The sequence below is a fragment of the Chiloscyllium punctatum genome, chromosome 11 (assembly GCF_047496795.1).
Source record: "Chiloscyllium punctatum isolate Juve2018m chromosome 11, sChiPun1.3, whole genome shotgun sequence".
Classification (NCBI taxonomy): Eukaryota; Metazoa; Chordata; class Chondrichthyes; order Orectolobiformes; family Hemiscylliidae; genus Chiloscyllium; species Chiloscyllium punctatum.
In genome coordinates this window covers 116146898-116173639 of record NC_092749.1, presented here as the reverse complement: position 1 = coordinate 116173639, position 26742 = coordinate 116146898, and the positions used below count along the sequence as shown (strand labels likewise).

The 26742-nt window shown below is 43.1% G+C and overlaps 1 protein-coding gene across 3 annotated transcripts in view; it reads right to left on the bottom strand.

Moving 5' to 3' along the window:
• Positions 1-26742, bottom strand: part of nup133 (nucleoporin 133) — a 69584-nt gene that overhangs the window by 29789 nt on the left and 13053 nt on the right. For 2 of the 3 annotated variants that reach the window (XM_072581615.1, XM_072581616.1), the window contains exons 2-9: positions 22576-22694; positions 15412-15515; positions 12636-12734; positions 6933-7061; positions 6220-6390; positions 5855-6010; positions 5026-5096; positions 1040-1187 (exon numbers count right to left, since the gene is read on the bottom strand). In XM_072581615.1, coding sequence (XP_072437716.1) covers positions 1040-1187; positions 5026-5096; positions 5855-6010; positions 6220-6390; positions 6933-7061; positions 12636-12734; positions 15412-15515; positions 22576-22694 — 997 coding nt within the window. The remainder of the gene's footprint in view (positions 1-1039; positions 1188-5025; positions 5097-5854; positions 6011-6219; positions 6391-6932; positions 7062-12635; positions 12735-15411; positions 15516-22575; positions 22695-26742) is intronic. The other variant, XM_072581617.1, reaches the window with a different exon arrangement.

Genomic DNA, 26742 nt, shown 5'->3' with positions numbered 1-26742 from the left:
AGAAAAGGCTCTTTGTTCCATTGAGTCAGCACAAACACAACTATTCTAAATATGTACTAGTTCCATTTCCAGTACTTGGCCTTAAAGTCATGAGATTTCATGTGGTCATCCAAATACTCTGTAAAAAGCTCCCACCTCAACTACCCTCCTAGGCAATGCATTCCAGGCTCCCACTGCCCTCTGGGTGAAAACCATTTTCCTCAAATCCCTTCTAAACCGTCTGCTTTTCATCTTAAAATTATGCCCTTCTGCTACTGAACTTTAAACTGAGGGGAACTGCTGCCTTTTGTCCACCGTGTCAGTGCAGCTTCATCTCATGCACTTTAATCAAGTCTCCTCCCAACCTTCTCTGCTCCTAACAACCAGAGCTTACCCAGCCTCTCTCCACATCGACTGAACGTTCAGTTGGAGCGCGGCTCCTTTCTCCTCTGGACTCTAGGCTTCAAATCCAATATTCCTACACCTGACCTCTCCTCTCCCAATCCCTCAATTACAACAGTTTACATTGGTACCAGCCAGCACTCCCAACTCATTACAGTTATACACTTCAACACCAGTCATTATTTGGAAACCAGTACTGTGAATGCTACATATTGTAAGGTTGAACATTCAAACATTCAACTTTGTTAGGTTATAGAAAATCAAACTGGTAAGGTTTAATTATTTATGTGTCACATAAACTAAATTGCAAAGATACATCTTTAATATAAATTCTGAATTTAAAAAGAAAAGAACCAACCAATATTAATAACTTGCATTTGTAACACTTAAATAAATTCTCACTTCAAAGCAATGTATAGAGAATTGGGCAGCAAACAATTGAGCTTTTCATTCCATTGATCTATTTAGGTATTTAACCTCCTCAGAATTTCTCTTCCTTTATTATATTTAATACAATCCTACATGGAGTTCTTTTCTCTGTCCCATACTTATCTGGCTTCACCTTAAATGCATTTATTCAAATCTCCTCAGCTGCACCCCGTGATACAAATTCCACAAAACAACCCCCACAAAAGCAGATGGTGTACCCAAGTTTTACCTGATATGGTGGACAATACTCAGTGACCTCCACTCTTATTTCATCAGAAATGTGACAGCCTTTATCTTGCAGGGTGGTTAAAATATAGTAGATTAAGCAGGGAGAATCTGCATGGCTCCAGGCTGCTGTCAAAATCACCAGACCCTCTCTGGAAGAGAGACAGGCAACAAGTCTGTGAGAGGCACATTTTTATTCAGTGAGGGAATCAGGGGTTACAGGGAAAAGGCAGCAAAGTGGAGTTGAGGATGATCAGATCTGTCACTCAGTGAAATTATGGCTGGGAAATCTCAATGGGCTGAACGGCCTATGATTCTGTACCTTACGGTAGAATTTAAAATAGTACTCCTTTAAAACAATGGTATGAAACAACAGTACTTAGCTGCAAAAGTATTCCAACTAAAGTCAAGGCTTTAGTTATAGAGCATCTTCAACACCCCAAGGGCAGCTACATGGACAGTGCAACCCAGAAGTATGTGTGCGTGTATTCCCAAGCACTCTCCGTCCTTTAACAAGCAGAAGCAGGCAGAGAACAAGTGGAAAGTGGGAATCTACACTCCAAACCAGGATGAGATGAACACATGGTGCTGATTGTTCAGTTAAGGCAAGAGATTCCAAGGAGAACAGCTGATATACTTTTGGGACATCATCAGAACAAGCGCAAAGTAGCTAATAATTTCTTGCTGACTTTCTGGCAGCCTATGACTTGAGACTGACTAAAATGGGGACGGCTTATTCAGGAAGACACTGAACATTTTAAGACACGTCATTGGGAGCATGCAGAAGCGAAGCGGAGGTGTCAGAGAGCGCGTACAATCCTCCTAACCAATCATCTACCTGACCCTTCAAGAACCACCAGTCCCATATGTGTCAGAAATGGCAGACTGGACATGGGTTCTGAAATTCTGATCAATCCAATCTTACCAGTGCGGAAACAAGATCCCAGGGACTGCCTAACAAAGATCGGGGTTGAATTATGGCATCAATAGAGGATTTTTTTTATGACATTAAGATAAGAACCCCATCCCAAAGTTCAATGATCTAAATAGAATTGGCAGAATTTTCACCAGATGGATCAGGTTGCATTTCTCCTTCAGTGATTCCATGCATTTAGCACTTACCATCATTCCCTCTCTGTATCTAAATTTTCCATTCCATCATCCATGTCAACACAAATTTCCTAGCTCTTTACAACCTTCTTCTCTAATCATCTTGCTGTATGAAACATTCAACCCATGCATCAAGTACACAGAAATGGGGATGTTTTGGAACCAAGGTAAAGGAATTTGTTTCAGTGTTGCTGCCTTTACTGAATAATCCTAACTCTCCCTCAATCATTAACCACTTTCACAATACTCCTCCTCCCCCCACACTGCAAGTCTTTCTCACTGATCTGGTACTGACATCACCTTGAGCTTCTTAACTCTGGTCCCCAATGGACATTATTCAAAAACCCTGCGTCCACTGATCAATCTTTTAAAGCCACCATCTTGTGACCTTCCCTCAAATCTCAAACTAGACTCCCATCTAACCTTTCACTACTGGTTTGAAACCTTATAAATAAGCATCCAAAATACAAGCAGAACAGTTAAGACGTTCATTGGCTGGTTGAACTGGTTATGCAGCTAGATCTGATGTCAGATATGACCAAAATTGGAGGTGTAGTGGACAGCGAAGAGGGTTACCTCAGATTACAACAGGATCTGGACCAGGTGGGCCAATAGGCTGAGAAGTGGCAGGTGGAGTTTAATTCAGATAAATGAGAGGTGCTGTATTTTGGGAAAGCAAATCTTAGCAGGACTTATACACTTAATGGTAAGGTCCGAGGGAGTGTTGCTGAACAAAGAGACCTTGGACTGCAGGTTCATAGCTCCTTGAAAGTGGAGTCGCAGGTAGATAGGATAGTAAAGGCGGCGTTTGGTATGCTTTCCTTTATTGGTCAGAGTATTGAGTACAGAAGTTGGGAGGTCATGTTGCGGCTGTACAGGACATTGGTTAGGCCACTTTTGGAATATTGCGTGCAATTCTGGGCTCCTTTCTATCGGAAAGATGTTGTGAAACTTGCAAGGGTTCAGAAAAGATTTGCAAGGATGTTGTCAGGGTTGGAGGATTTGAGCTATAGGGAGAGGCTGAACAGACTGGGGCTGTTTTCCCTGGAGCATTGGAGGCTGAGGGGTGACCTTATAGAGGTTTATAAAATTATGAGGGGCATGGATAGGATAAATAGACAAAGTCTTTTCCCTGGGGTCGGGGAGTCCAGAACTAGAGGGCATAGGTTTAGGGTGAGAGGTTGGACCGAAGGGTCTGTTTCCATGCTGTACATCTCTACAACTATGACCAGTTGGAAGAGAGCACCTGTTAAAACATGCTTTCACTGAGATGGTGTTGGGAGGATACAAACAAAGAAATTAAATTCACAGAAACGTGCTCTTAATTTTCCAGCCGGGGAAACTGAAGTTAGTCATTTGTTAGTGATGATCCACATGAAAAAACTTTCCAGATGGATATTCAAGTATGACAGAGTTCATCTAAACTTATAAATAAAATATTCTTCATTGGACTGGGAAGCTAATAAAAGGAAAAAAAAATTAAAAGTACTCGCACTAGTGGATAGGTACAGAGGTGTATTTGGCTAATCTTCTGAGGGAAATTTTCTACATTGGGCAATCTGAGAAAATAAAATCCTGTTGAACATTGTGGATAATCATGTCTTGAAGTCATGGTAATGCAGAGAAAAGGTTGCGGAGTAACTTTGCTAGGGTGAAGGAAATGTTGCAAAGAAGAAGAGATTTCCAAAACAGAATGAGTTAAAGAATTCACCAATTTATCAGACTGTTTTTCAAAAGAGAAACAATTGGCCTAGAATATTATGAGACACACATCTGGTGATATGATGAAAACATAGAATATTAAGATGAGACCATGGAATAGTCACTGAGATCTACAGCACAAAAAAAAGTCTCTTTAGTTCATTGAGTCTGCATCGGTGAAAAATAACCATTTAATTCTTCTAATCCCATTTTCCAATAGTTGGCCCATAGCTTTGCATGCTTTGGCATTGCAAGTGCTCAGGAAAATACTTAAATGTTATAAGGATTTCTGCCTCAACCACCGTTTTAGTTAAGCAACTTGAGAAAACAATTCAAAATTGGAATGCACAGCTAGCATTTAATGTTTAATATTTCATTGTGTTACAGAATAGGGAAAAATTTTTCTTTGATTGCTTTACAATATTTGTACATGTGAAAAAATGATTTAATCTTTAAAGAACAGGGAATATGTTATCTGTGTATGAGTATTTGTACTGTAAAATGCAACAAAATGCAGACTATTTTCTTCTTTGATTAGTTTTGGATAGCCTATTATCAAACATTTGAGTGTAGGGAAAAAGATGAGAATCGGTTAAATATTTGGTTAATCACAAATTGTTAAACCTGTTGAATGTTAAGAAGAAATGGGTAGTGGGTATTCATTGTCTAAGTACATTTAGGGAGCACCTGTAACATTGGATGTGGGGCGAGAGGGCAAGACTGAGAGTCAACAGCTTCTCTCCACAAAAGTTGTGCACCTTAATTTCAATTTATCTCCAACTGGCTTAGAATCTATCAACATACATAATTGGCAGAGTTGCCTCATATAGAAGAGTATAATTTGTAATGCTCATAAAGCAAAATTCTCTGCTTGATCATCACAACCAGTCAGGATAGATTCCATTGCTTGCAGGTTACAGTTTGGATCTTTGCCTCCCAGGGGAGGAGATCAAACAGGCCAGGTCAACGACAAACACATTATATTAGTTCTGCAAAGGCAAGGGCTTAATGAATTGAGTTATCATTTCTCAAGCAAAGCTATTATGAAAACAGCCTTGCTGTTATTTTGCTATTTCCTAGCTGGACTGAAAGGATGGAAAGCCTGCACAAATAAACAGTTGAAATTAATTTTACCTGAAACTAAGTAAATGTACCAAAATGATGATAAATCCCACTTACTTGCTCAGCTGCAAGTCCAAATATTTCATATTGATTGTAGACTTAGTGGCTTCATAATTTTCATCATCTCCCTAGGTGGAACAGAAGAATAAAGCATAAAAGTTAAAACCTCAATTCCTTTGAGGGTGGAGGTCAGAGTGTGGAAATTTATTTTCAGTTTTATTTCCCTTTTCTGTTCTCCTGTAACTATCTGCAGTTGAAGTGTTTAGTCAGCAACAAACTGCTGGGACCCAATCAACAAGATATGCAAAAAGCCCAGAAGAGCAGTCACCTTTCCCTCCAAATAAAGCTCATTACTCCCTACCCCAAAATCATATAGTGGACTTGTATTTAGTTTTACCATTCAAATTCAAACCTGCAAATTGGAAATTAGATAGTATGACTGCACACAATCAGCAAGAGATCACAAGACAACTGTTAGGTCAGACACTAGGGTAAAATTTATATCAACACATTAAAAAAAAAATCATATTTATCAATATATGTCCTTCTTTACAGGCACAGCACAATGGCTCAGTGGTTAGCACTGCTGTCTTAGCGCCAGGGATCCGGGTTTGATTCCAGCCACGGACGAATGTGTGGAGTTTGCACATTCCTCCCACAGTTCAAAAACATGCAGGTCAGGTGAATTGGTCATGCTAAATTGTCATAGTGTTAGGTGCATTAGTCAGAGAGAAATGGGTCTGGTTAGGTTACTCTTCGGAGGGCTGCTGTGGACTGGTTGGGCCGAAGGGCCTGTTTCCACACTGTAGGGAATCTAACCTAATCTAAACCCTCAAACTCTACACAAGGTGAATGGAAACAGTCAAGTCTTTCCAATACATCTTACCCAGATAGAATCCCCCAGATCACCTTTCATTGATCTGTTTAAGTCCCAGCTGAAAATGTGGCGTTCCGATGTCTCATCCACTTCCCATTTATTCAGACTCGAATTCGTCAGTGTGTAGAAACACTCGTTTTCCACATCCCACAATACGGAACTCAGCTGTTACAAAAGAAAATCCAACAATACACTAGATCCACAATTCTTACCAAAGCAAACAGCAACAATTTATAATAGTCACATTTTGACTTGTAATAGCAAAAAGTTTCTTCCTAGGTAATAAATTTAAATATTCATTTATTCAATACCCAAAGGGTAAAACCAACAGATCAGTCAGTTGTATGTGGATCCAAACTATCTTTAAGTCTTACCACAACATCAGCAGCTGGTGTCAAAATGCCAAAGAGTGATGAGACTCTGCGCCCAAGTCCCGATAGCATTCCCTGTCCCTGCTGCACAGGGCGAAAGCTCACTTTGCCTGAGCCATCTGGTGTTAATCGTAGCAATTGGTTCTTCTGGGAAGCGAGAATAAATCCACCACCCTAAAAAGAAACCTACAATGTTTAGCCTAAAAATGGTTAGCTTCTGACCACTTAACAGACTTAGCGCAAAGCCAAAGGAGGATCAAGGAACCAGTTAAAAAGAAAAAAGCTCCATCAAATCTTCAAATGCCAAAGTACAGTCCAAATTCACCTGTTTAATTTTGAGTTGTAAGTGATATTTACTTCAGGTGGTCACAATGTGCCTTTCTAACCAGAATTATAATAGTTTGATCTACAAAGTCAGCTTCTCCATATTCTGCAGGAGATCAACAGACTGAAATCTTTTAACCAAAGCAATTTGTGGATAGACAGCAAAACGGGAGCCCAGTATTCCAAGACATTTCACATATGGTGCTGCACAATATTGTTTTCAGTTTTGACAACTCAAAAATACAGAATACCTAACATCCATTGTTTCCTCAGTCAGGATTGGAATGTCTGCTGAAGTGCTGCGTGCCCTTGACGAAAGGTAGCACAGGTATAGGTTACAGACCCTTACAGTCCATTCACTTATTCGATAGATCTCCTATCGTGGGACTCACCGAAACTGCCGTCAGACACTTCCAGTCATTGCCAAAGTCCAGCGCGATTTCTGTGCAGGATTCCTCATGGGTCATATTGGGCCAGTAACATATCACCCCTTGTCTGGAAGCTGCCATCACTGACACAGACTAGAAAACAAAGTGATAGCATTTTAACAGAGATCAGTTGGGCAAAACTTTCTCTGAAGTGCTACTAATGCAATTGTGTTCTTTTCAAAAGGTGGAGATCAAATCTGTACACAGTACGCCAAATGTGATCTTTTCAATAACCTATATAAACTTTAGCAAAACATCTATTTTTATGGTCCACTCTTTTATAATAAACATCACATGTGCCACCCAATCCTGCAGTATCTGTAAGCTAACTTGGTAATCATTTACCAGGACACCCTGATCCTGCTGTACCTTCAGTTCTGCAATCTCTCCCCATTTAAATAATCTGCCACTTCGCTTTGCTTACTGCCAAGATTAACAAATTCATATTAAGCCATTATTTTATTCTCAAGTTTCAGTGAACTGATGGAAGATGTGATTAAGTGTGTGGAAAATCAGTACTTAATCACAAGTGCTCACTAACACTTTGAATTTTGCCAGGGTGTTGCAGCTGCTCATTACATCCTTGCTTTAGATAAAAGAGTTAAGTTCTAGAGAGTAAGTGAGAGTGATTGCCATGGACATCAAAGCAGCATATGACCAAGTGCAACATTAAAGAACCCTATCAAAATTTTTACCCGTTTGATGAATTACCTGGAATAAAGAAAGATAATTATGGTTGATGGCCAATCAACTCAGCCTAAGGATATCACTGTAAGAGTTCCACAAGATAGTGTCCTTGGCCCAACCATTTTCAGCTGCTTCATCAATGTCTTTCCTACCACCACAAGGTCAGACATGGGGATACTGCTGATGACCAACAATGTTTAACATCATTTGTGACTCCTCAGATACCAGAGACATTCATGTCCTCCTGGAGTAAGGTCTGGACAATACCCAGGCTTGAGCTGACAAGTGGCATGTATTATTCACAGACACAGAATATTCAGCCCATCATGACCACACCACCTCTTCAAATGAGCATCATTACCTACTTACAAACTCCTGGTTTTGTCCCAAATGGTTTCTAAGCAAGTAATCATTCAATGCCCTCTTGACTGCCTCAATTAAACCTGCCTCCACCACATTTCCAGGCAGTACATTGCATTCTTTAACTACTTGCCAGAAGTACTTTTTCCACAGCCTACGCCTTCATTTGTCTTCCTTTTGAGGACAGCCTCTCCATATGTATTCTACCCAGCCTACTCGTGATTTTGAAAATCTCCATTAAAATCTCCTCTCAGCCTTCTTTGCTTGATACATTTGCACCAAATAAACGCCACGCAATGACCATATCCAACAAGAGAGAATGTAACCATCCTCCCTTGACAATCAATTGTGTTTTCACCACTGAATCACCCACTATCAACACCCTAGAATTACTACTGACCAGAAACTGAACTGGACTAGCCAATATAAATACATTGGCTACAAGATCAGACCAGAGGTTGAAATTCCAGTGTACCCCTGAATTGCCAAAGCCAGTCTGTTTACAAAACATGACAAGAGGAACGTGAATACTCGCCACGTGTGGACGAATGCAGCCTCAACAACAATGAAGAAACTTGACACTCTCAAGGACAAAGCAGCCAATTAGATTGTAGCATATCTAACAAAACTTTACCACAGGCACAGATAGTCTGTAGTGGACACCAGCTAAAAGATGCATTGTAACACTCAACGAGCTCTTTATAAAGCAGTTTCCAAACCTGTGACCTCTACCACTTAGGGCAAGGGCAGCAGGTACTTTGGAACAGATACAAGTTCCCCTCCAAGTCTCACATCATCATTCACTGTAACTGGGTCAAAATCCTGCAACTCCTTCCCTAAAAACACTGTGGGTGTCTCCAAGGACTACAGCAGTTCAAGATGGCAGCTCACTCTCACATCCTGTCAATGGGCAATAAATGCTGGCACAATCAGCAATACCAGTCTCTGTGAATGAGTAAAGACTCATGCTTCACTTAAAGCTGTGTTTTTCAGGAACAAACATATACTGCTTTATGTGGGGATTTACAGTACATGTTATGCTTTAATAGCAGATGCATGCAGTGTCAAAAAGTAATTTCAAAGTAAACTCAGTTCTGGTCTCTAATTTTAACTATCCAATGACTGAGTCGGTTTTAGTTGTCTTCAATATTTGAAATATTTTTCACAATGTTTTTAAAAAGCATTGGTTAAATACAGATTTTTATAAGACATACTGGCCTGACATTTATCCATGGATTGAACATAATGTCAGCCAGCTTTTCAATCAGCACCAGTTCATTAAGATAACACGAAAGCTGCTATTACAGGACTGTTTAAGACAAATAGTAAAGATGTCTCAAAGGGAAAGCTGGATAAGATCATGAGGCAGAAAAGGGATAGTAGAATATCTTGATGAGTTTTTTTAAGAAATTTAATTCACAGGACATGGACATCACTGGCTGTGCCACACCAATTGTGCACAGAGGGCAGTCAAAGGTCAACCACATTGCTATGGGTCTGGAGTCAAATGTAGGTCAGACCAGGTAAGTATGGCAGGCTTCATTCCTGAAAGGATATTATTGAACTAGTTTGGTTTTTCTCCAACAATCAACACGGTCATCCTTAGACTCTTAATTCCACATATTTATTGGTTTTGGTGTACATTTTGTGAAGCCCCATCAGGATTACACTTTCAGCATCAAAACAGATCATGTGCACGAGTCCTAAAGTAAGAAGACCAGTAAACCAGGAGGAGATGTAGGAGCAAAAGTAATGAACCCCATTGAGTCTGCTCTACCTCCAATGATATTGTGGCTGATCAGACAATCCTGAACTCTGCTTTCCTGCCTTTTCCCTATAAACCTTGCTTCTCCTACTGATAAAAATGTCATCTTAGCTTTGATCATACTTAATCTAACCTCTAATGCAGTAAACAATTGCCCAGATTCACAACCCTCAAAGAAATGCCTCCTCTGGTGTCTTAAATGGACGACCCTGCTACTCAGATTAAGCCCTCAAATCCTACACTTTCCCACAAGAGGGAAATAACCTATGCACAATCTATCCTGTTAAGCCACCCAAAAGTTACAGATTCCAATAAAATCTCTTTGCTTCTGAATTCCAACAAGTACAAGCCCAAAGTACTCAAATTCTCCTCAATAAAATCTCTTCATACCCCAGATCAAACCAATGAACCTTCTCTTGACTGCCTTCAATGCCAATGTATTTCAGTAGATAACAGCTCTAAAACTGTTCACAGCATTCCAGCTGTGGTCTGACTAGTGCCTCGTATAAGAGATTTCCCTACTTTTATGCTCTATTCCCTTGGAAATAAAGTCCAATCGCCCATTTGCATCCCCATTACCCACTGAACCTGGATGCTGGCTTTTTGTATTTCATGCACCAGGATCCTCAAATATTTCTGTAGTTTCCCCACTATTTTAATAATATTCAGCTTCTCTATTCTTCCTGCCAAAATGCCAAACCTCACACATTTTCCCCATATTAAAATACCATCTGCCAAATTTGAGCTCACTAATTTAACCTGTTCATATTCCCGGAGATTCTTTAACGCCATCCTCACGACTTACTTTCCTAACTATTTGTATGTCATCTGCAAACTTGGCTATGGTATATTCACTTTGAAATCATTACTGTATGTTATAAATAATTGCAGTCCCAGCACAGATCTCTGGGGGACACTCCATATAGTTACAGGTTGTCATCTTGAAAGTGTCCCTTTCATCCAAACTGTCTTCGAGATAGCCAATTCTCTATCCATATTAACACATCAACCCAATTACCCTTCAAGTCACCCTAATGTGCAGTACCTTATCAAACAACTTTGGAAATCCAATATATGACACCTAATTACTCCCTATTGTCTAACCTGCTTGTTACCTCCTCAAAAAAAATAGTACATTTGTCAGGCATGATTTCCCCTCCAAGAAGGCGTATTTGTATCATTGATAGTTACAGGTGAGGTGCAGGGAGACTGGAGGTTGGCAAACGTGGTGCCACTGTTTAAGGGTGCTGAGGACAAGCCAGGGAACTATAGACTGGTGAGCCTGACCTCGGTGGCGGGCAAGTTGTTGGAGGGAATCCTGAGAGACAGGACGGACATGTATTTGGAAAGGCAAGGACTGATTAGGGATAGTGAACATGGCTTTGTGCATGGGAAATCATGTCTCACAAACTTGATTGTTACTTCTTCAAAAAACTCAAAAGAAGATTGATGAGGGCAGAGCAGTAGATGTGATCTATATGGACTTCAGTAAGGCATTCGACAAGGTTCCCCATGGGAGACGGATTAGCAAGGTTAGATCTCATGGAATACAGGGAGAACTAGCTATTTGGATACAGAACTGGCTCAAGAAAGTAGAAGACAGAGGGTGGTGGTGGAGGGTTGTTTTTCAGACTGGAGGCCTGTGACCAGTTGAGTGCCACAAGGATCGGTGCTGGGCCCTCTACTTTTCATCATTTGCATAACTTATTTGGATGCTAGCATAAGAGGTACACTTAGTAAGTTTGCAGATGACACCAGAATTGGAGGTGTAGTGGACAGAGAAGAGGGTTACCTCAGATTACAACAGAATCTGAACCAGATGGGCCAATGGGCTGAGAAGTGGCAGATGGAGTTTAATTCAGATAAATGCGAGGTGCTGCATTTTGGGAAAGCAAATCTTAGCAGGACTTATACACTTAATGGTAAGATCCTAGGGAGTGTTGCTGAACAAAGAGACCTTGGAGTGCAGGTTCATAGCTCCTTCAAAGTGGAGTCGCAGGTAGATAGGATAGTGAAGAAGGCGTTTGGTATGCTTTCCTTTATTGGACAGAGTATTGAGTACAGGAGTTGGGAGGTCATGTTGTGGCTGTACAGGACATTGGTTAGGCCACTGTTGGAATATTGTGTGCAATTCTGGTCTCCTTTCTATCGGAAAGATGTTGTGAAACTTGCAAGGGTTCAGAAAAGATTTACAAGGATGTTGCCAGGGTTGGAGAATTTGAGCTATAGGGAGAGGCTGAACAGGCTGGGGCTGTTTTTCCTGGAGTGTCAGGAGGCTGAGGGGTGACCTTATAGAAGTTTACAAAATTATTAGGGGCATGGATAGGATAAATAGACAAGGTCTTTTCCCTGGGGTCGGAGAGTCCAGAACTAGAGGACATATTTAGATGGGTATATGAACAGGAAGGGTTTGGCGGGATATGGGCTGGGCGCTGGCAGGTGGACTAGATTGGGTTGGGATATCTGTTCGGCATGGACGGATTGGACCGAAGGGTCTGTTTCCATGCTCTACATCTCTATGACTATAAGACATGGTGACCTTCACTTAATTTTAATTAGGCATTTCTAAATGTTCTGCAATTACATCTCTTATGATAAACCTTGCATTTTTTCAATGACTCATGAAGCTAACTTTTTCTAAAGGTTGTGACATTGGTAGTTTGCCAATCCTTTGGGACTCTTCCAGAATCTAAGGATTTTTGGAAGATTACAACCAATGCATCCACTCACACTATGGCTACTTCCTTGAAAATCAGACAACGTATCCCATCATGGCCAAGGGACTTACTGGCCTTTGTGATGTTAACTAAACAGTTCATCCAAAATAGTCATTCTCAGCACACATAGGTCCTCACCTGCAATGAACTGTACTCATCTGGATGAGATAAAGCGACCAGGTCTGCAACATATGGGAGATCACAAGGTGGCAACTGGAATTCTTTACATACAGAAAACTGGGGACAGCAGAGAGAAAAAAAGACAATTATTTAAAATAAAGTCTCCAGAAACATGCTGAGTGAAACCTGTAGAGTACAATTTTTGTTTGTATTAAATTTTTCAAAAGCTGCAAAGCACTAGATCCAGGTATAAATGCGAAGATTTTCAATCATAATTTAAATTCATAATTCCTTTTATCCCAAAATTCTCCAAATCGTATCAGCATGTTTCCTTCCTACTTTCTCTAACATCTCAATTGAAGTAAATGGGAACAGCTGATAATCCACGAAGAGGAGGGGGCATCCATTTGCACGGGTGCATGTGCGTCCATATGGCCCACATGGGTGTGTTTGTGGTGGCTCCTAGTTAGGAAGGCTGTCTTCAAGAAGATGCTTGCCTCATCCTGGTCTTTTCTTCTGGCAACATTGGAATGGATGTTGCTACCTGTCACTTTTCATTGTGCTTAACTGAACTAGACAGTATTTACTAAGCATTAAACATTTTATTAAATAGATTATTTTCATGAGTTTTGCAAGGATTTGTAGCTCAGCTTGAGGTTCTGTAGGTAAGTTTGCTGACTGAACTGGCAAGTTCATTTTCAGATGTTTTGTCACCAAAATAGGTAACATCAGTGAGCCTCCAGTGAAGCACTGGTGTTAGTTACCCATCTTTCAATTGTGTTTAGATTTCCTTGGATTTGCCATGTCTGTTCCTGTGATTATGTCATTTCCTGTTGTTTTTCTCAGAGGGTGGTAAGTGGGGTCCAAGTCGATGTGTTTGCTGATAGAGTTCTGGCAGGAATGCCAGTCTAAGAATTCTCATGCGTGTTAGGCTTGTCCTAGGATAGCTGTGTTGTCCCAGTTGAAGTGGTGTCCTTCCTCATCTGTATGCAAGGATACAGAGAGAGTGGGTCATGCCTTTTTGTGGCTAGTTGATGTTCATGTATCCTGGTGGCTAGTTTTCTGTCTGTTTGTCCAATGTAGTGTTCGTTACAGTTCTTGCAAGGTATTTCGTAAATGATATTAGTTTTGCTTGTTGTCTGTATGGGGTCTTTCAAGCTCATTAGCTGCTGTTTTAGTGTGTTGGTGGGTTTGTGGGCTACCATGATGCTAAGAGGTCGGAGTAGTCTGACAGTCATTTCTGAGCGGATCACACAGTGCTTCTCTAGAGGCTGACTGATGTTACCTAATATGGTGACAAAATGTCTGAAAATGAACTTTCCAGCTCAGCAAGCAAACTTACATACAGATTGTTTTAAGGCAAAGGTAGCATACAGGGGTCAGGGGACAAACTTTTATTTAGATTTACAAGCTTAAGTGTAATCCCCATTGATCAAAAATCCCCATAGATCAAATTGCTGTCACTGCTCTGCCTGCTGATATGAATTGCACCAGCGCAGGATCAAATCCTTCCCCCTACAAGTGAACATAGGAGCAGAGGAACATGAATAGGCCACTCAGCCCCTCAAACCTGAATTCAGCACCAGGCATGAGATTGACAAACTCCTTTTGAATGGTTAACAGCATCCAGAGTGAGAGATGATAGAAGTTATTTCAATAGATGTGGAGTGCTTTCCCCTGGATTACAGCACATTGGTTTTTCACCATCTAGCCAAATTAATTAGCACAGGACAGTTTGATATTCGAGGGAAAGCTCAAGATGGCAAACAAACTCATGGACAATGCATGGCTGCAAATAGGATTGATACAACATTATGGCTGGGCTTGCAGTTACCAACAGCTCTTTCAAATGCATCTGAGGTCTACATGGAAGACAAATTTTAAAAAGTTAAGTCAATTACAAAAAGGGATCCATTAGAGAAAGGATGGGGCACAGAGAGGACTCATGAGGACGTTGTCAGGACTGGAGTCGTGCTGCTTTGAGGCAAGACTGGATTGGATGGGATTGTTCTGCCTGGAACAGAGGGGACTGAGAGGAGATTTGATCGAGATGGACAAAAATTGTGACGGGCCTGAATACAGTGAAAAGGACTATTTATCTTAGCAGAAAGGTTAGGGACTAAGAGGTATTGATTTAAAGAGATTGTTGGGAAGATATTTAAGGAAATATGTTTTCACCCAGAGCATTGTAGGGATCTGGAAATCACTGCCCAATAGGATAGTAGAGACAGTCAAATCATTTAAAAATGGTGAATTGATATACATCTAAAGTCTTGTAAAATACAAGCTACAAACTAAATGTGAAAGAATGGCATTTGGCTGTGGGGCTCAATTTTCAGCCAATACAAACACAATGGCCATCTTCTGTTACCTCTATGATTGTAAGAAACTTGTATTTATACATCTTCAGAATTGCCTCAAGCATTTACAATCAGTGAAGCAAATCTGAAGTATAGTCACTGTCCTAAGGAAGGATATATGACAGCCAGATTGTGCAGAGTAAAATTCCACAAACAACAGTGAAAATATCAGATCGTCTGCTCTTCACTGAAGGATACACACTGGCATGTACACCAGGGATTTTTTTCCATGAAGTGCAGTGACATCATTTATATCCATTTGAGGGAGCAGACTAAAATAAGGTTTAACGTTTCATCTGAAAGACAGAACTTCTATCAGTGCAGCATTGATGGGTCAAGTTGATTTTGTACTCAAAGCATCGTCAGACACTTGAACTGATAATCTTTTAGCAATAGTCAGCAATGTGTTGAAACACAAAATGAGTGCCTATTACCTTTGAAATGGGCATCTGACCAATCTTCCAGACAATCAGTTTTTCACCACAAACTAGCCAGGCCCATCCATTTTCACTTATTTTAACACTTAAAGGATCATCTGCTAAAATAAAACGTGGAGTAAATAAGTACATTTCTTGGCACAATCTCACACCTGTTGTAATACATCTACTACAATAATCAGAGCAGCACCTTGCTCCCAAAACTGATGATTTTTTTTTCAGCTACATTGAGAAAATCAATTTAGCAGAGGTAACCTGGAGGAAGATTTCACAGTGTATATTTTGGACGGTTGACGAGTATAATGTGTTATGGGTCCAACCAATGATCCAGCTATTTTGGATCCGGTAATGTGTGAGGAGGAGAAAGGTTAATAAATGCTATCAGAATAAAAGATCTCTGAAGAAACAGTTACCTCAGCATGATGTGGAGATGCCAGTGTTGGACTGGGGTGGACAAAGTTAAAAATTGCACAATACCAGGTTGTATCCAACAGGTTTATTTGGAAGTGCTAGCTTTCGGGGTGCTGCTCCTTCATCAGGCAGCTAGTGGGTGTCTTATGATCCTGCTCCACTAGTTACCTGATGAAGGAGCAGCGCTCCGAAAGCTAGATTAGATTAGACTCCCTACAGTGTGGAAACAGGCCCTTCGGCCCAACAAGACCCTCTGAAGAGCAACCCACCCATTCCCCTACATTTACTCCTGACTAATGCAGCTAATACTACAGGCAATTAAGCATGGCCAATTCACCGACCTGCACGTTTTTGGACTGTGGGAGGAAACCAGAGCACCCGGAGGAAACCCACGCAGACACTGGGAGAATGTGCAAACTCCACACAGACAGTTGCCCGAGGCAGGGATTGAACCCAGATCCCTGACACAGAGGCAGCAGTGCTAACCACTGAGCCACCGTGCCACCCTTCCAAATAAATCTGGTGTTATGCAATTTTTAACTTTCACCACAAAATGGCAGAATTAAGCATTCAGTTTGGGAGTGAGAAACTTGAGTTGGAAACAACCAACAGATTAAAGAACAGCTCCTTCCCTTTCTGTTATTAGACTTATGAGTGAACCACTCATATTAAAGTTGATTTTTTTTCTCTGTAGCTGTAACACTATATTCTACATTCTGTTCTATTACCCTTATAGAAAGTATGACTTGTCTGGATAACATGTAAAACAATATCTTTCACCGTATTTCAGTACATGTGACAATAATAAATCAAATCAAATTCCTGTACTTAAATATAGGTAATCACAACACAACAAGGGCCAGGTTAGCTAGAGCGGACTGGGAAATGTACATAGCGAAAAAGAGGATTGATGAACAATAACATAGTAAAGAAAATAGTTCATGGCTCAGAACAAAGCGAAATCCCAGTGAGGAAGCAACATGAGGCAGGAAATAATCCAAATGTTTAACCAAGGACAGCATTACAATCCCAAACACCCAAACCCAATCCCAAATTACAAACTCAGATTCCACACTCATGCCTGGCTTTATAGAGCATATTTTAAATTGTTTTGGTTTTATTAAGTGCTCTCTCACTGAAACATTAATACATAATGTGGTAGATTTCCCTTCAACAATAAAACAGAATATTTACAGAAGTAGTGGAAATAAAATGAAAACTATGTACTTACAGCAATTTCAACAACAGTTTAAACATTTAGTAAAATTATGAGGTACTCCTACATCAAAGGAAAGATATACCTGGAGGGTTGGCACTGGAGCCAGTCCAGAGAAGGTTTATCAGGTTGATCCCTGTATGGAGGGACTGCCTTATGAGTCAAGTATGTTGGGTCTTTACTGAAATAATTTAGAAGAATGAGAGGCAACCTTAATGATACAAGATTCTAAGGGTACATAGAACAATACAGCGCAGAACAGGCCCTTTGGCACTCGATGTTGCGCCGACTGAACTATTCTCAGCTTGATCCCCCTACACTATCCCAAAATCATTCATGGGCTTATCTAAGGATTGTTTAAATCTCCCTAATGTGGCTGAGTTGACTACATTAGCAGGTAGGGCACTCCACGCCCTTACCACACTCTGCGTAAAGAAACAGCGTACTTGACAGGGTAGCTGGAGAAAGGTTGTTGCTTCACTTTGTGGGAGAATCTTAGACCAAATTACAGAGGAGGAAGTGCTGGATGTTTTGAAATAGTTAAAGGTGGATAAATCCCCAGGATCTGATCAGGTGTACCCCAGAACTCTGTGGGAAGCTAGAGAAGTGATAGCTGGGCCTCTTGCTGAGATATTTGTATCATCGATAGTCACAGGTGAGGTGCTGGAAGACTGGAGGTTGGCAAACATGGTGCCACTGTTTAAGAAGGGTGGTAAAGACAAGCCAGAAAACGATAGACCTGTGAGCCTGACATCGGTGGTGGGCAAGTTGTTGGAGGGAATCCTGAGGGACAGGATTTACACGTATTTGGAAAGGCAAGGACCAATTAGGGAGAGTCAACATGCTTGGTGCATGGGAAATCATGTCTCACAAACTTGATTGAGTTTTTTGAAGAAGTAACAAAGAAGATTGATGAGAGCAGAGCAGTAGCTGTGATCTATATGGACTTCAGTAAGGCATTTGACAAGGTTCCCCATGGCAGACTGATTAGCAAGGCTAGATCTCATGGAATACAGGGAGAACTAGCCATTTGGATACAGAACTGGCTCAAAGGTAGAAGACAGAGGGTGGTGGTGGAGGGTTGTTTTTCAGACTGGAGGCCTGTGTCCAGTGGAGTGCCACAAGGATCGGTGCTAGGCCCTCTACTTTTTGTCATTTACATAAATGATTTGGACGCGAGCATAAGAGGTACAGTTAGTAAGTTTGCAGATGACACCAAAATTGGAGGTGTAATGGACAGAGAAGAGGGTTACCTCAGATTACAACAGAATCTGAACCAGATGGGCCAATGGGCTGAGAAGTGGCAGATAGAGTTTAATTCAGATAAATGCGAGGTGCTGCATTTTGGGAAAGCAAATCTTAGCAGGATTTATACACTTAATGTAAGGTCCTAGGGAGTGTTACTGAACAAAGAGACCTTGGAGTGCAGGTTCATAGATCCTTCAAAGTGGAGTTGTAGGTAGATAGGATAGTGAAGGCGGCGTTTGGTATGCTTTCCATTATTGGTCAGAGCATTGAGTACAGGAGTTGGGAGGTCATGTTGTGGCTGTACAGGACATTGGTTAGGCCACTGTTGGAATATTGCGTGCAATTCTGGTCTCCTTTCTATCGGAAAGATGTTGTGAAACATGAAAGGGTTCAGAAAAGATTGACAAGGATGTTGCCAGTGTTGGAGAATTTGAGCTATAGGGAGAGGCTGAATAGGCTGGGGCTGTTTTCCCTGGAGCGTCGGAGGTTTTCAAAATTATGAGGGGCATGGATAGGATAAATAGACAAAGTCTTTTCCTTGGGGTCGGGGAGTCCAGAACTAGAGGGCAGAGGTATAGGGTGAGAGGGGAAAGGTATAAAGGAGACCCAAGGGGCAACATTTTCACACCGAGGGTGGTATATATATGGAATGAGCTGCCAGAGGATGTGGTGGAGGCTGGTACAATTGCAACATTTAAGAGGCATTTGGATGGGTATATGAATAGGAAGGGTTTGGAGGGATATGAGCCTGGTTGCTGGCAGGTAGGACTAGATTAGATTGGGTTGGGATATCTGGTCGGTGTGGACAGGTTGGACCGAAGGGTCTGTTTCCATGCTGTACATCTCTATGACTCAGAATAAGGTTTTATTCATTTAAGATTGAGTTGGAGAGTTTTTTTTTTTTCTCAGAAGGTAGTGAGTCTATGGATTTCTTCTACGTTGACAGGCTAACGAGGGGAGAGGCCATTTTGGATTTGGTGCTCGGCAATGAGCCAGGGCAGGTGTCAGATCTTGTGGTGGGAGAGCATTTTGATGACAGTGACCACAACTGCCTCACATTCTACATAGTTATGGAGAAGGAGAGAAGCAGGCACAATGGGAGGATATTTAATTAGGGAAAAAGGAAGCTATGATGCTATCAGAGGTGAGTTGGGAAGCATGGACTGGGAGCAATTCCTCCATGGAAAGGGCACTATAGACATGTGGAGACTGTTTAAGGAACAGTTGTTGTGAGTGATGCACAAATGTGTTCCTCTGAGATAGGCAAGAAGGGGTAAGATAAAGGAACCTTGGATGACAAGAGCGGAGGAGCTTCTTATCAAAAGAAACAAGGCAGCTTACGTAAGGTGAAGGAAGGAAGGGTCTTGCTCAGCTCTAGAGGATTACATACACGCGAGGAAGCAGCTCAAAAATGGTCTGAAGGGAGCCAGGAAGGGACACGAGAAAAGCTTGGCAGGAAGGATTAGGGAGAATCCAAAGGCATTTTACACATATGTGAGGAATAAGAGAATGATCAAAGAAAGAGTAGGGCTGATCAGGGCGAGCAAAGGGAACTTGTGTATAGAGTCTGAGGTGGTAGGGGAAGCCCTAAATGAGTTTTTTGCTTCTGTCTTTACTAAAGAAAAGGGCCTTGTAGTGAATGAAACCATTGAGGAGCATGTAAGCATGCTGGAACAGATAGAGATTGAGGAAGCTGATGTGTTGAAAATTTTGACAAACATTAAGATTGACAAGTCGCCAGGGCCAGACCAGATTTGTCCTCGGCTGCTTTGGGAAGGGAGAAATGTGATTGCTTCGCCGCTTGCGAAGATCTTTGCATCCTTGCTCTCCACCGGAATTGTACTTGAGGACGAGAGGGAGGCAAATGTAATTCCTCTCTTCAAGAAAGGAAATAGGGAAATCCCCAATTACAGACCAGTCAGTCTCACGTCTGTCGTGTGCAAGGTGTTAGAAAGGATTCTGAGGGATAGGATTTATGACCATCTGGAAGAGCATGGCTTGATTAAATGCAATCAACACGGCTTTGAGAGGGGCAGGTCATGCCTCACAAATCTTGTTGAGTTATTTGAGGATGTTACTAGACAAGTTGATGAGGGTCGAGCAGTGAATGTGGTGTATATGGACTTCAGCAAGGCATTTGATAAGATTCCCCATGGTAGGCTTGTTCAGAAGGTCAGGAGGAATGGGATATAGGGAAATTTAGCTGTCTGGATACAGAATTGGCTGGTCGACAGAAGACACAGAGTGGTAGTGGAAGGAAAGTATTCTGCCTGGAAGTCAGTGTTGAGTGGTGTTCCACAGGGTTCTGTTCTTGGGCCTCTGCTCTTAGTAATTTTTATTATTGACTTGGATGAGGAGATTGAAGGATGGGTTAGCAAGTTTGCAGATGACACAAAGGTTGGAGGTGTCGTTGACAGTATAGAGGATTGTTGTAGGCTGCAGCGTGACATTGACAGGATGCAGAAATGGACTGAGAGGTGGCAGATGGAGTTCAACCTGGATAAATGCGAAGTGATGCATTTTGGAAGGTCGAACTTGAAAGTTGAGTACAGGATTAAAGACAGGATTCTTGGCAGTGTGGAGGAACAGCAGGATCTTGGTGTGCAGGTACATAGATCCCTTAAAATTGCCACCCAAGTGGACAGGGTTGTTAAGAAAGCATATGGTGTTTTGGCTTTCATTAACAGGGGGATTGAGTTTAAGAGCCGTGAGATCTTGTTGCAGCTCTATAAAACTTTGGTTAGACCGCACTTGGAATACTGTGTCCAGTTCTGGTCGCCCAATTATAGGAAAGATGTGGATGCTTTGGAGAGGGTTCAGGGGAGGTTTACCAGGATGCTGCCTGGAACGGAGGGCTTATCTTACAAAGAGAGGTTGACTGAACTCGGACTTTTTTCATTGGAAAAAAGGAAGAGAGGGGACCTAATTGAGGAGTACAAGACAATGAGAGGCATAGATAGAGTTGATAGCCAGAAACTTTTTCCCAGGGCAGAAATTGTTAACACGAGGGGTCATAGTTTGAAGCTGTTTGGCGGAAAGTGTAGAGGGGATGTCAGAGGCGGGTTCTTTACACAGAGAGTTGAGAGAGCATGGAATGCGTTGCCAGCAGCAGTTGTGGAAGCGAGGTCATTGGGGATATTTAAGAGACTGCTGGACATGTATATGGTCACAGAAATTTTGAGGGTTTGTACATTAGGTTTACCTTACATGAGGATGAATGGTGGGCACAACATCGTGGGCTGAAGGGCCTGTTCTGTGCTGTACTGTTCTATGTCCTATTCTTGACTACAAGAGCTGATGAAGCTGTAAATCATTAAGTATATTCAAGGCTGAGATAGACAAGTTTTTAAATCTGTCAGAGAATAGAAGGTTTCGGGAAAAGGACAGGAAACTGGATTTGAGGATCATTAGATAAACCATGACCTCGTTGAACAGTGGAGCAGACACAATGGGCTGCTTCTGCTCTTCCAACTGATCGTTTCAGTCATTAGGACAGGAATGGATCGGTTTTTGCTGAGACACAGCAGTACCTCATAGGTCTTGGGCTCAACTTCCTGACTCCTGGAAGGGCAACTGCAACAGCAGGGACAGACGCCCATTTGTTGGGATGTGGGTCAACAGATACTGGTCAGCTCAAGAGCTCTGGATTCTTGAAAGCAAACGATTAGGGTTTGATAACACAATTAGTGGGCGGCACAGTGGTTAGCACTGCTGCCTCACACCGCCAGAGACCCGGGTTCAATTCCCGCCTCAGGCGACTGACTGTGTGGAGTTTGCACATTCTCCCTGTGTCTGCGTGGGTTTCCTCCGGGTGCTCCGGTTTCCTCCCACAGTCCAAAGATGTGCAGGTCAGGTGAATTGGCCATGCTAAATTTCCCGTAGTGTTAGGTAAGGGGTAAATGTAGGGGTATGGGTGGGTTACGCTTCGGCGGGTCCCTGTATCATTACTAGGGAAGATTATTTATGCCTACATGTCACTAAAGGGGTAAAATTGTATCCGTGCCTAAGCTGCCCCTGACAAGTAGTTCTAAAAGATAGAAATAATGCAGATGCAACATTCTGCTTGTGGAATTCTGCAGGAGTTCAGTCGATAGTGCAGTGTTCCTTTAAACACGACAAAAGCAATAAACCAAAAATTTAACATTTTACTGTTAAGGTAGAAACTGAAATGCAAACTTTACTGTGTCAGTGAGCACAGAAAACTTTATACTTAAAAATGATTCAAAACCAACAAGTCAATTACTTATACACCATTTAGTTGTTTAATTAAGAAAAAATAATGTTACCTTCAGCTAGGGTTATGGCCTCCATAACCTTAACAGGAAGGGAAGATCCGAAACTCCTGATTTCATAGCTGAGTGTCTCACCCACTGTTTGATACTGTGCTCCTCTGGTTGGGGTTGAACTTGAGGAAAAAAAAATTCCAGTCAAAATTTTCAATTGGTACATTGAAAACAAATGCCATTATACTTGGTCAAAATATATTCTTACTGTTTAAACATAGCAAATTAGTTAGAAACAATAGCAAATATTCGGCACCAAAAAAAAAACCCTTTCTAATTTCAGTGCCAAAGGAATTCACAGGTCAGAATGTCTAACTCTTCTATGGTGAATTTTAGACAATTACAATAGCAACCAGCATCTGAGTAATCCCACTGTATTATAAAAAGAGATTAGACGAGAGAAAGCGCGCGCGAGACAGCGGGGGAACGAGAACGAGAGAGAACGAGAACGAGAGAGAACGAGAACGAGAGAGAACGAGAACGAGAGAGAACGAGAACGAGAGAGAACGAGAACGAGAGAGAACGAGAACGAGAGAGAACGAGAACGAGAGAGAACGAGAACGAGAGAGAACGAGAACGAGAGAGAACGAGAACGAGAGAGAACGAGAACGAGAGAGAACGAGAACGAGAGAGAACGAGAACGAGAGAGAACGAGAACGAGAGAGAACGAGAACGAGAGAGAACGAGAACGAGAGAGAACGAGAACGAGAGAGAACGAGAACGAGAACGAGAGAGAACGAGAACGAGAACGAGAGAGAACGAGAACGAGAGAGAACGAGAACGAGAGAGAACGAGAACGAGAGAGAACGAGAACGAGAGAGAACGAGAACGAGAGAGAACGAGAACGAGAGAGAACGAGAACGAGAGAGAACGAGAACGAGAGAGAACGAGAACGAGAACGAGAGAGAACGAGAACGAGAACGAGAGAGAACGAGAACGAGAACGAGAGAGAGAACGAGAACGAGAACGAGAGAACGAGAACGAGAGAGAGAACGAGAACGAGAACGAGAACGAGAGAACGAGAGCGAGAACGAAGAGAACGAGAACGAGAGAACGAGAACGAGAGAACGAGAACGAGAGAACGAGAACGAGAGAACGAGAACGAGAGAACGAGAACGAGAGAACGAGAACGAGAGAGAGAGAACGAGAACGAGAGAGAGAGAGAGAACGAGAACGAGAGAGAGAGAGAGAACGAGAGAGAGAGAGAGAACGAGAGAGAGAGAGAGAACGAGAGAGAGAGAGAGAACGAGAGAGAGAGAGAGAACGAGAGAGAGAGAGAGAACGAGAGAGAGAACGAGAACGAGAGAGAGAACGAGAACGAGAACGAGAACGAGAGAACGAGAGCGAGAACGAGAGAACGAGAACGAGAGAACGAGAACGAGAGAACGAGAACGAGAGAACGAGAACGAGAGAACGAGAACGAGAGAGAGAGAACGAGAACGAGAGAGAGAGAACGAGAACGAGAGAGAGAGAGAGAACGAGAGAGAGAGAGAGAACGAGAGAGAGAGAGAGAACGAGAGAGAGAGAGAGAACGAGAGAGAGAGAGAGACGAGAGAGAGAGAGAGAACGAGAGAGAGAGAGAGAACGAGAGAGAGAGAGAGAACGAGAGAGAGAACGAGAGAGAGAGAACGAGAACGAGACGAGAGAGAGAGAACGAGAGAGAGAGAGAACGAGAGAGAGAGAGAGAACGAGAGAGAGAGAGAGAACGAGAGAGAGAGAGAGAACGAGAGAGAGAGAGAGAACGAGAGAGAGAGAGAGAACGAGAGAGAGAGAGAGAACGAGAGAGAGAGAGAGAACGAGAGAGAGAGAGAGAGAACGAGAGAGAGAGAGAGAGAACGAGAGAGAGAGAGAGAACGAGAGAGAGAGAGAGAACGAGAGAGAGAGAGAGAGAGAACGAGAGAGAGAGAGAGAGAACGAGAGAGAGAGAGAGAACGAGAGAGAGAGAGAGAGAACGAGAGAGAGAGAGAGAGAACGAGAGAGAGAGAGAGAGAACGAGAGAGAGAGAGAGAGAGAACGAGAGAGAGAGAGAGAGAACGAGAGAGAGAGAGAGAGAGAACGAGAGAGAGAGAGAGAGAGAACGAGAGAACGAGAGAGAGAGAGAGAGAACGAGAGAGAGAGAGAGAACGAGAGAGAGAGACGAGAGAACGAGAGAGAGAACGAGAGAACGAGAGAGAGAGCACGAGAGAACGAGAGAGAGAGCACGAGAGACGAGAGAGAGAGCACGAGAGAGAGAGAGAGCACGAGAGAGAGAGAGAGACACGAGAGAGAGAGAGAGCACGAGAGAGAGAGAGAGCACGAGAGAGAGAGAGAGCACGAGGAGAGAGAGAGAGCACGAGAGAGAGAGAGAGCACGAGAGAGAGAGAGAGCACGAGAGACGAGAGAGAGAACGAGAGAGAGAGAGAGCACGAGAGAGAGAGAGAGCACGAGAGAGAGAGAGAGCACGAGAGAGAGAGAGAGCACGAGAGACGAGAGAGCACGAGAGAGAGAGAGAGCACGAGAGAGAGAGAGAGCACGAGAGAGAGAGAGAGCACGATAGAGAGAGAGAGCACGAGAGAGAGAGAGAGCACGAGAGAGAGAGAGAGCACGAGAGAGAGAGAGAGCACGAGAGAGAGAGAGAGCACGAGAGAGAGAGAGAGCACGAGAGAGAGAGAGAGCACGAGAGAGAGAGAGAGCACGAGAGAGAGAGAGAGCACGAGAGAGAGAGAGAGCACGAGAGAGAGAGAGAGCACGAGAGAGAGAGAGAGCACGAGAGAGAGAGAGAGCACGAGAGAGAGAGAGAGCACGAGAGAGAGAGAGAGCACGAGAGAGAGAGAGAGCACGAGAGAGAGAGAGAGCACGAGAGAGAGAGAGAGCACGAGAGAGAGAGAGAGCACGAGAGAGAGAGAGAGCACGAGAGAGAGAGAGAGCACGAGAGAGAGAGAGAGCACGAGAGAGAGAGAGAGAGAGCACGAGAGAGAGAGAGAGCACGAGAGAGAGAGAGAGCACGAGAGAGAGAGAGAGCACGAGAGAGAGAGAGAGCACGAGAGAGAGAGAGAGCACGAGAGAGAGAGAGAGCACGAGAGAGAGAGAGAGCACGAGAGAGAGAGAGAGCACGAGAGAGAGAGAGAGCACGAGAGAGAGAGAGAGCACGAGAGAGAGAGAGAGCACGAGAGAGAGAGAGAGCACAGCGAGAGAGAGAGAGCAGAGCAGCCACGAGAGAGAGAGAGAGCACGAGAGAGAGAGAGAGCACGAGAGAGAGAGAGAGCACGAGAGAGAGAGAGAGCACTAGCGAGAGAGAGAGAGAGCACGAGAGAGAGAGAGAGCACGAGAGAGAGAGAGAGCACGAGAGAGAGAGAGAGCACGAGAGAGAGAGAGAGCACGAGAGACGAGAGAGAGAGCACGAGAGAGAGAGAGAGCACGAGAGAGAGAGAGAGCACGAGAGAGAGAGAGAGCACGAGAGAGAGAGAGAGCACGAGAGAGAGAGAGCACGAGAGAGAGAGAGCACGAGAGAGAGAGAGAGCGAGAGAGAGAGAGCACGAGAGAGAGAGAGAGCACGAGAGAGAGAGAGAGCACGAGAGAGAGAGAGAGCACGAGAGAGAGAGAGAGCACGAGAGAGAGAGAGAGCACGAGAGAGAGAGAGAGCACGAGAGAGGCACGAGAGAGAGAGAGAGCACGAGAGAGAGAGAGAGAGCACGAGAGAGAGAGAGAGCACGAGAGAGAGAGAGAGAGCACGAGAGAGAGAGAGAGCACGAGAGAGAGAGAGAGAGCACGAGAGAGAGAGAGAGAGCTACGAGAGAGAGAGAGAGAGCACGAGAGAGGAGAGAGAGCAGCACGAGAGAGAGAGAGAGCACGAGAGAGAGGAGAGAGAGCAGACGAGAGAGAGAGAGAGCACGAGAGAGAGAGAGAGCACGATGAGAGAGAGAGAGCAGCACGAGAGAGAGAGAGAGCACGAGAGAGAGAGAGAGCAGGCGAGAGAGAGAGGAGCAACGAGAGAGAGAGAGAGAGAGCAGACGAGAGAGAGAGGAGCAAGACGGAGAGAGAGAGAGAGCACGAGAGAGAGAGAGAGAGAGCACGAGAGAGGAGGAGAGAGAGCACGAGAGAGAGAGAGCAGAACGAGAGAGAGAGAGCAAGAACGAGAGAGAGGAGAGAGGAGAGCACGAGAGAGAGAGAGAGCACGAGAGAGAGAGAGAG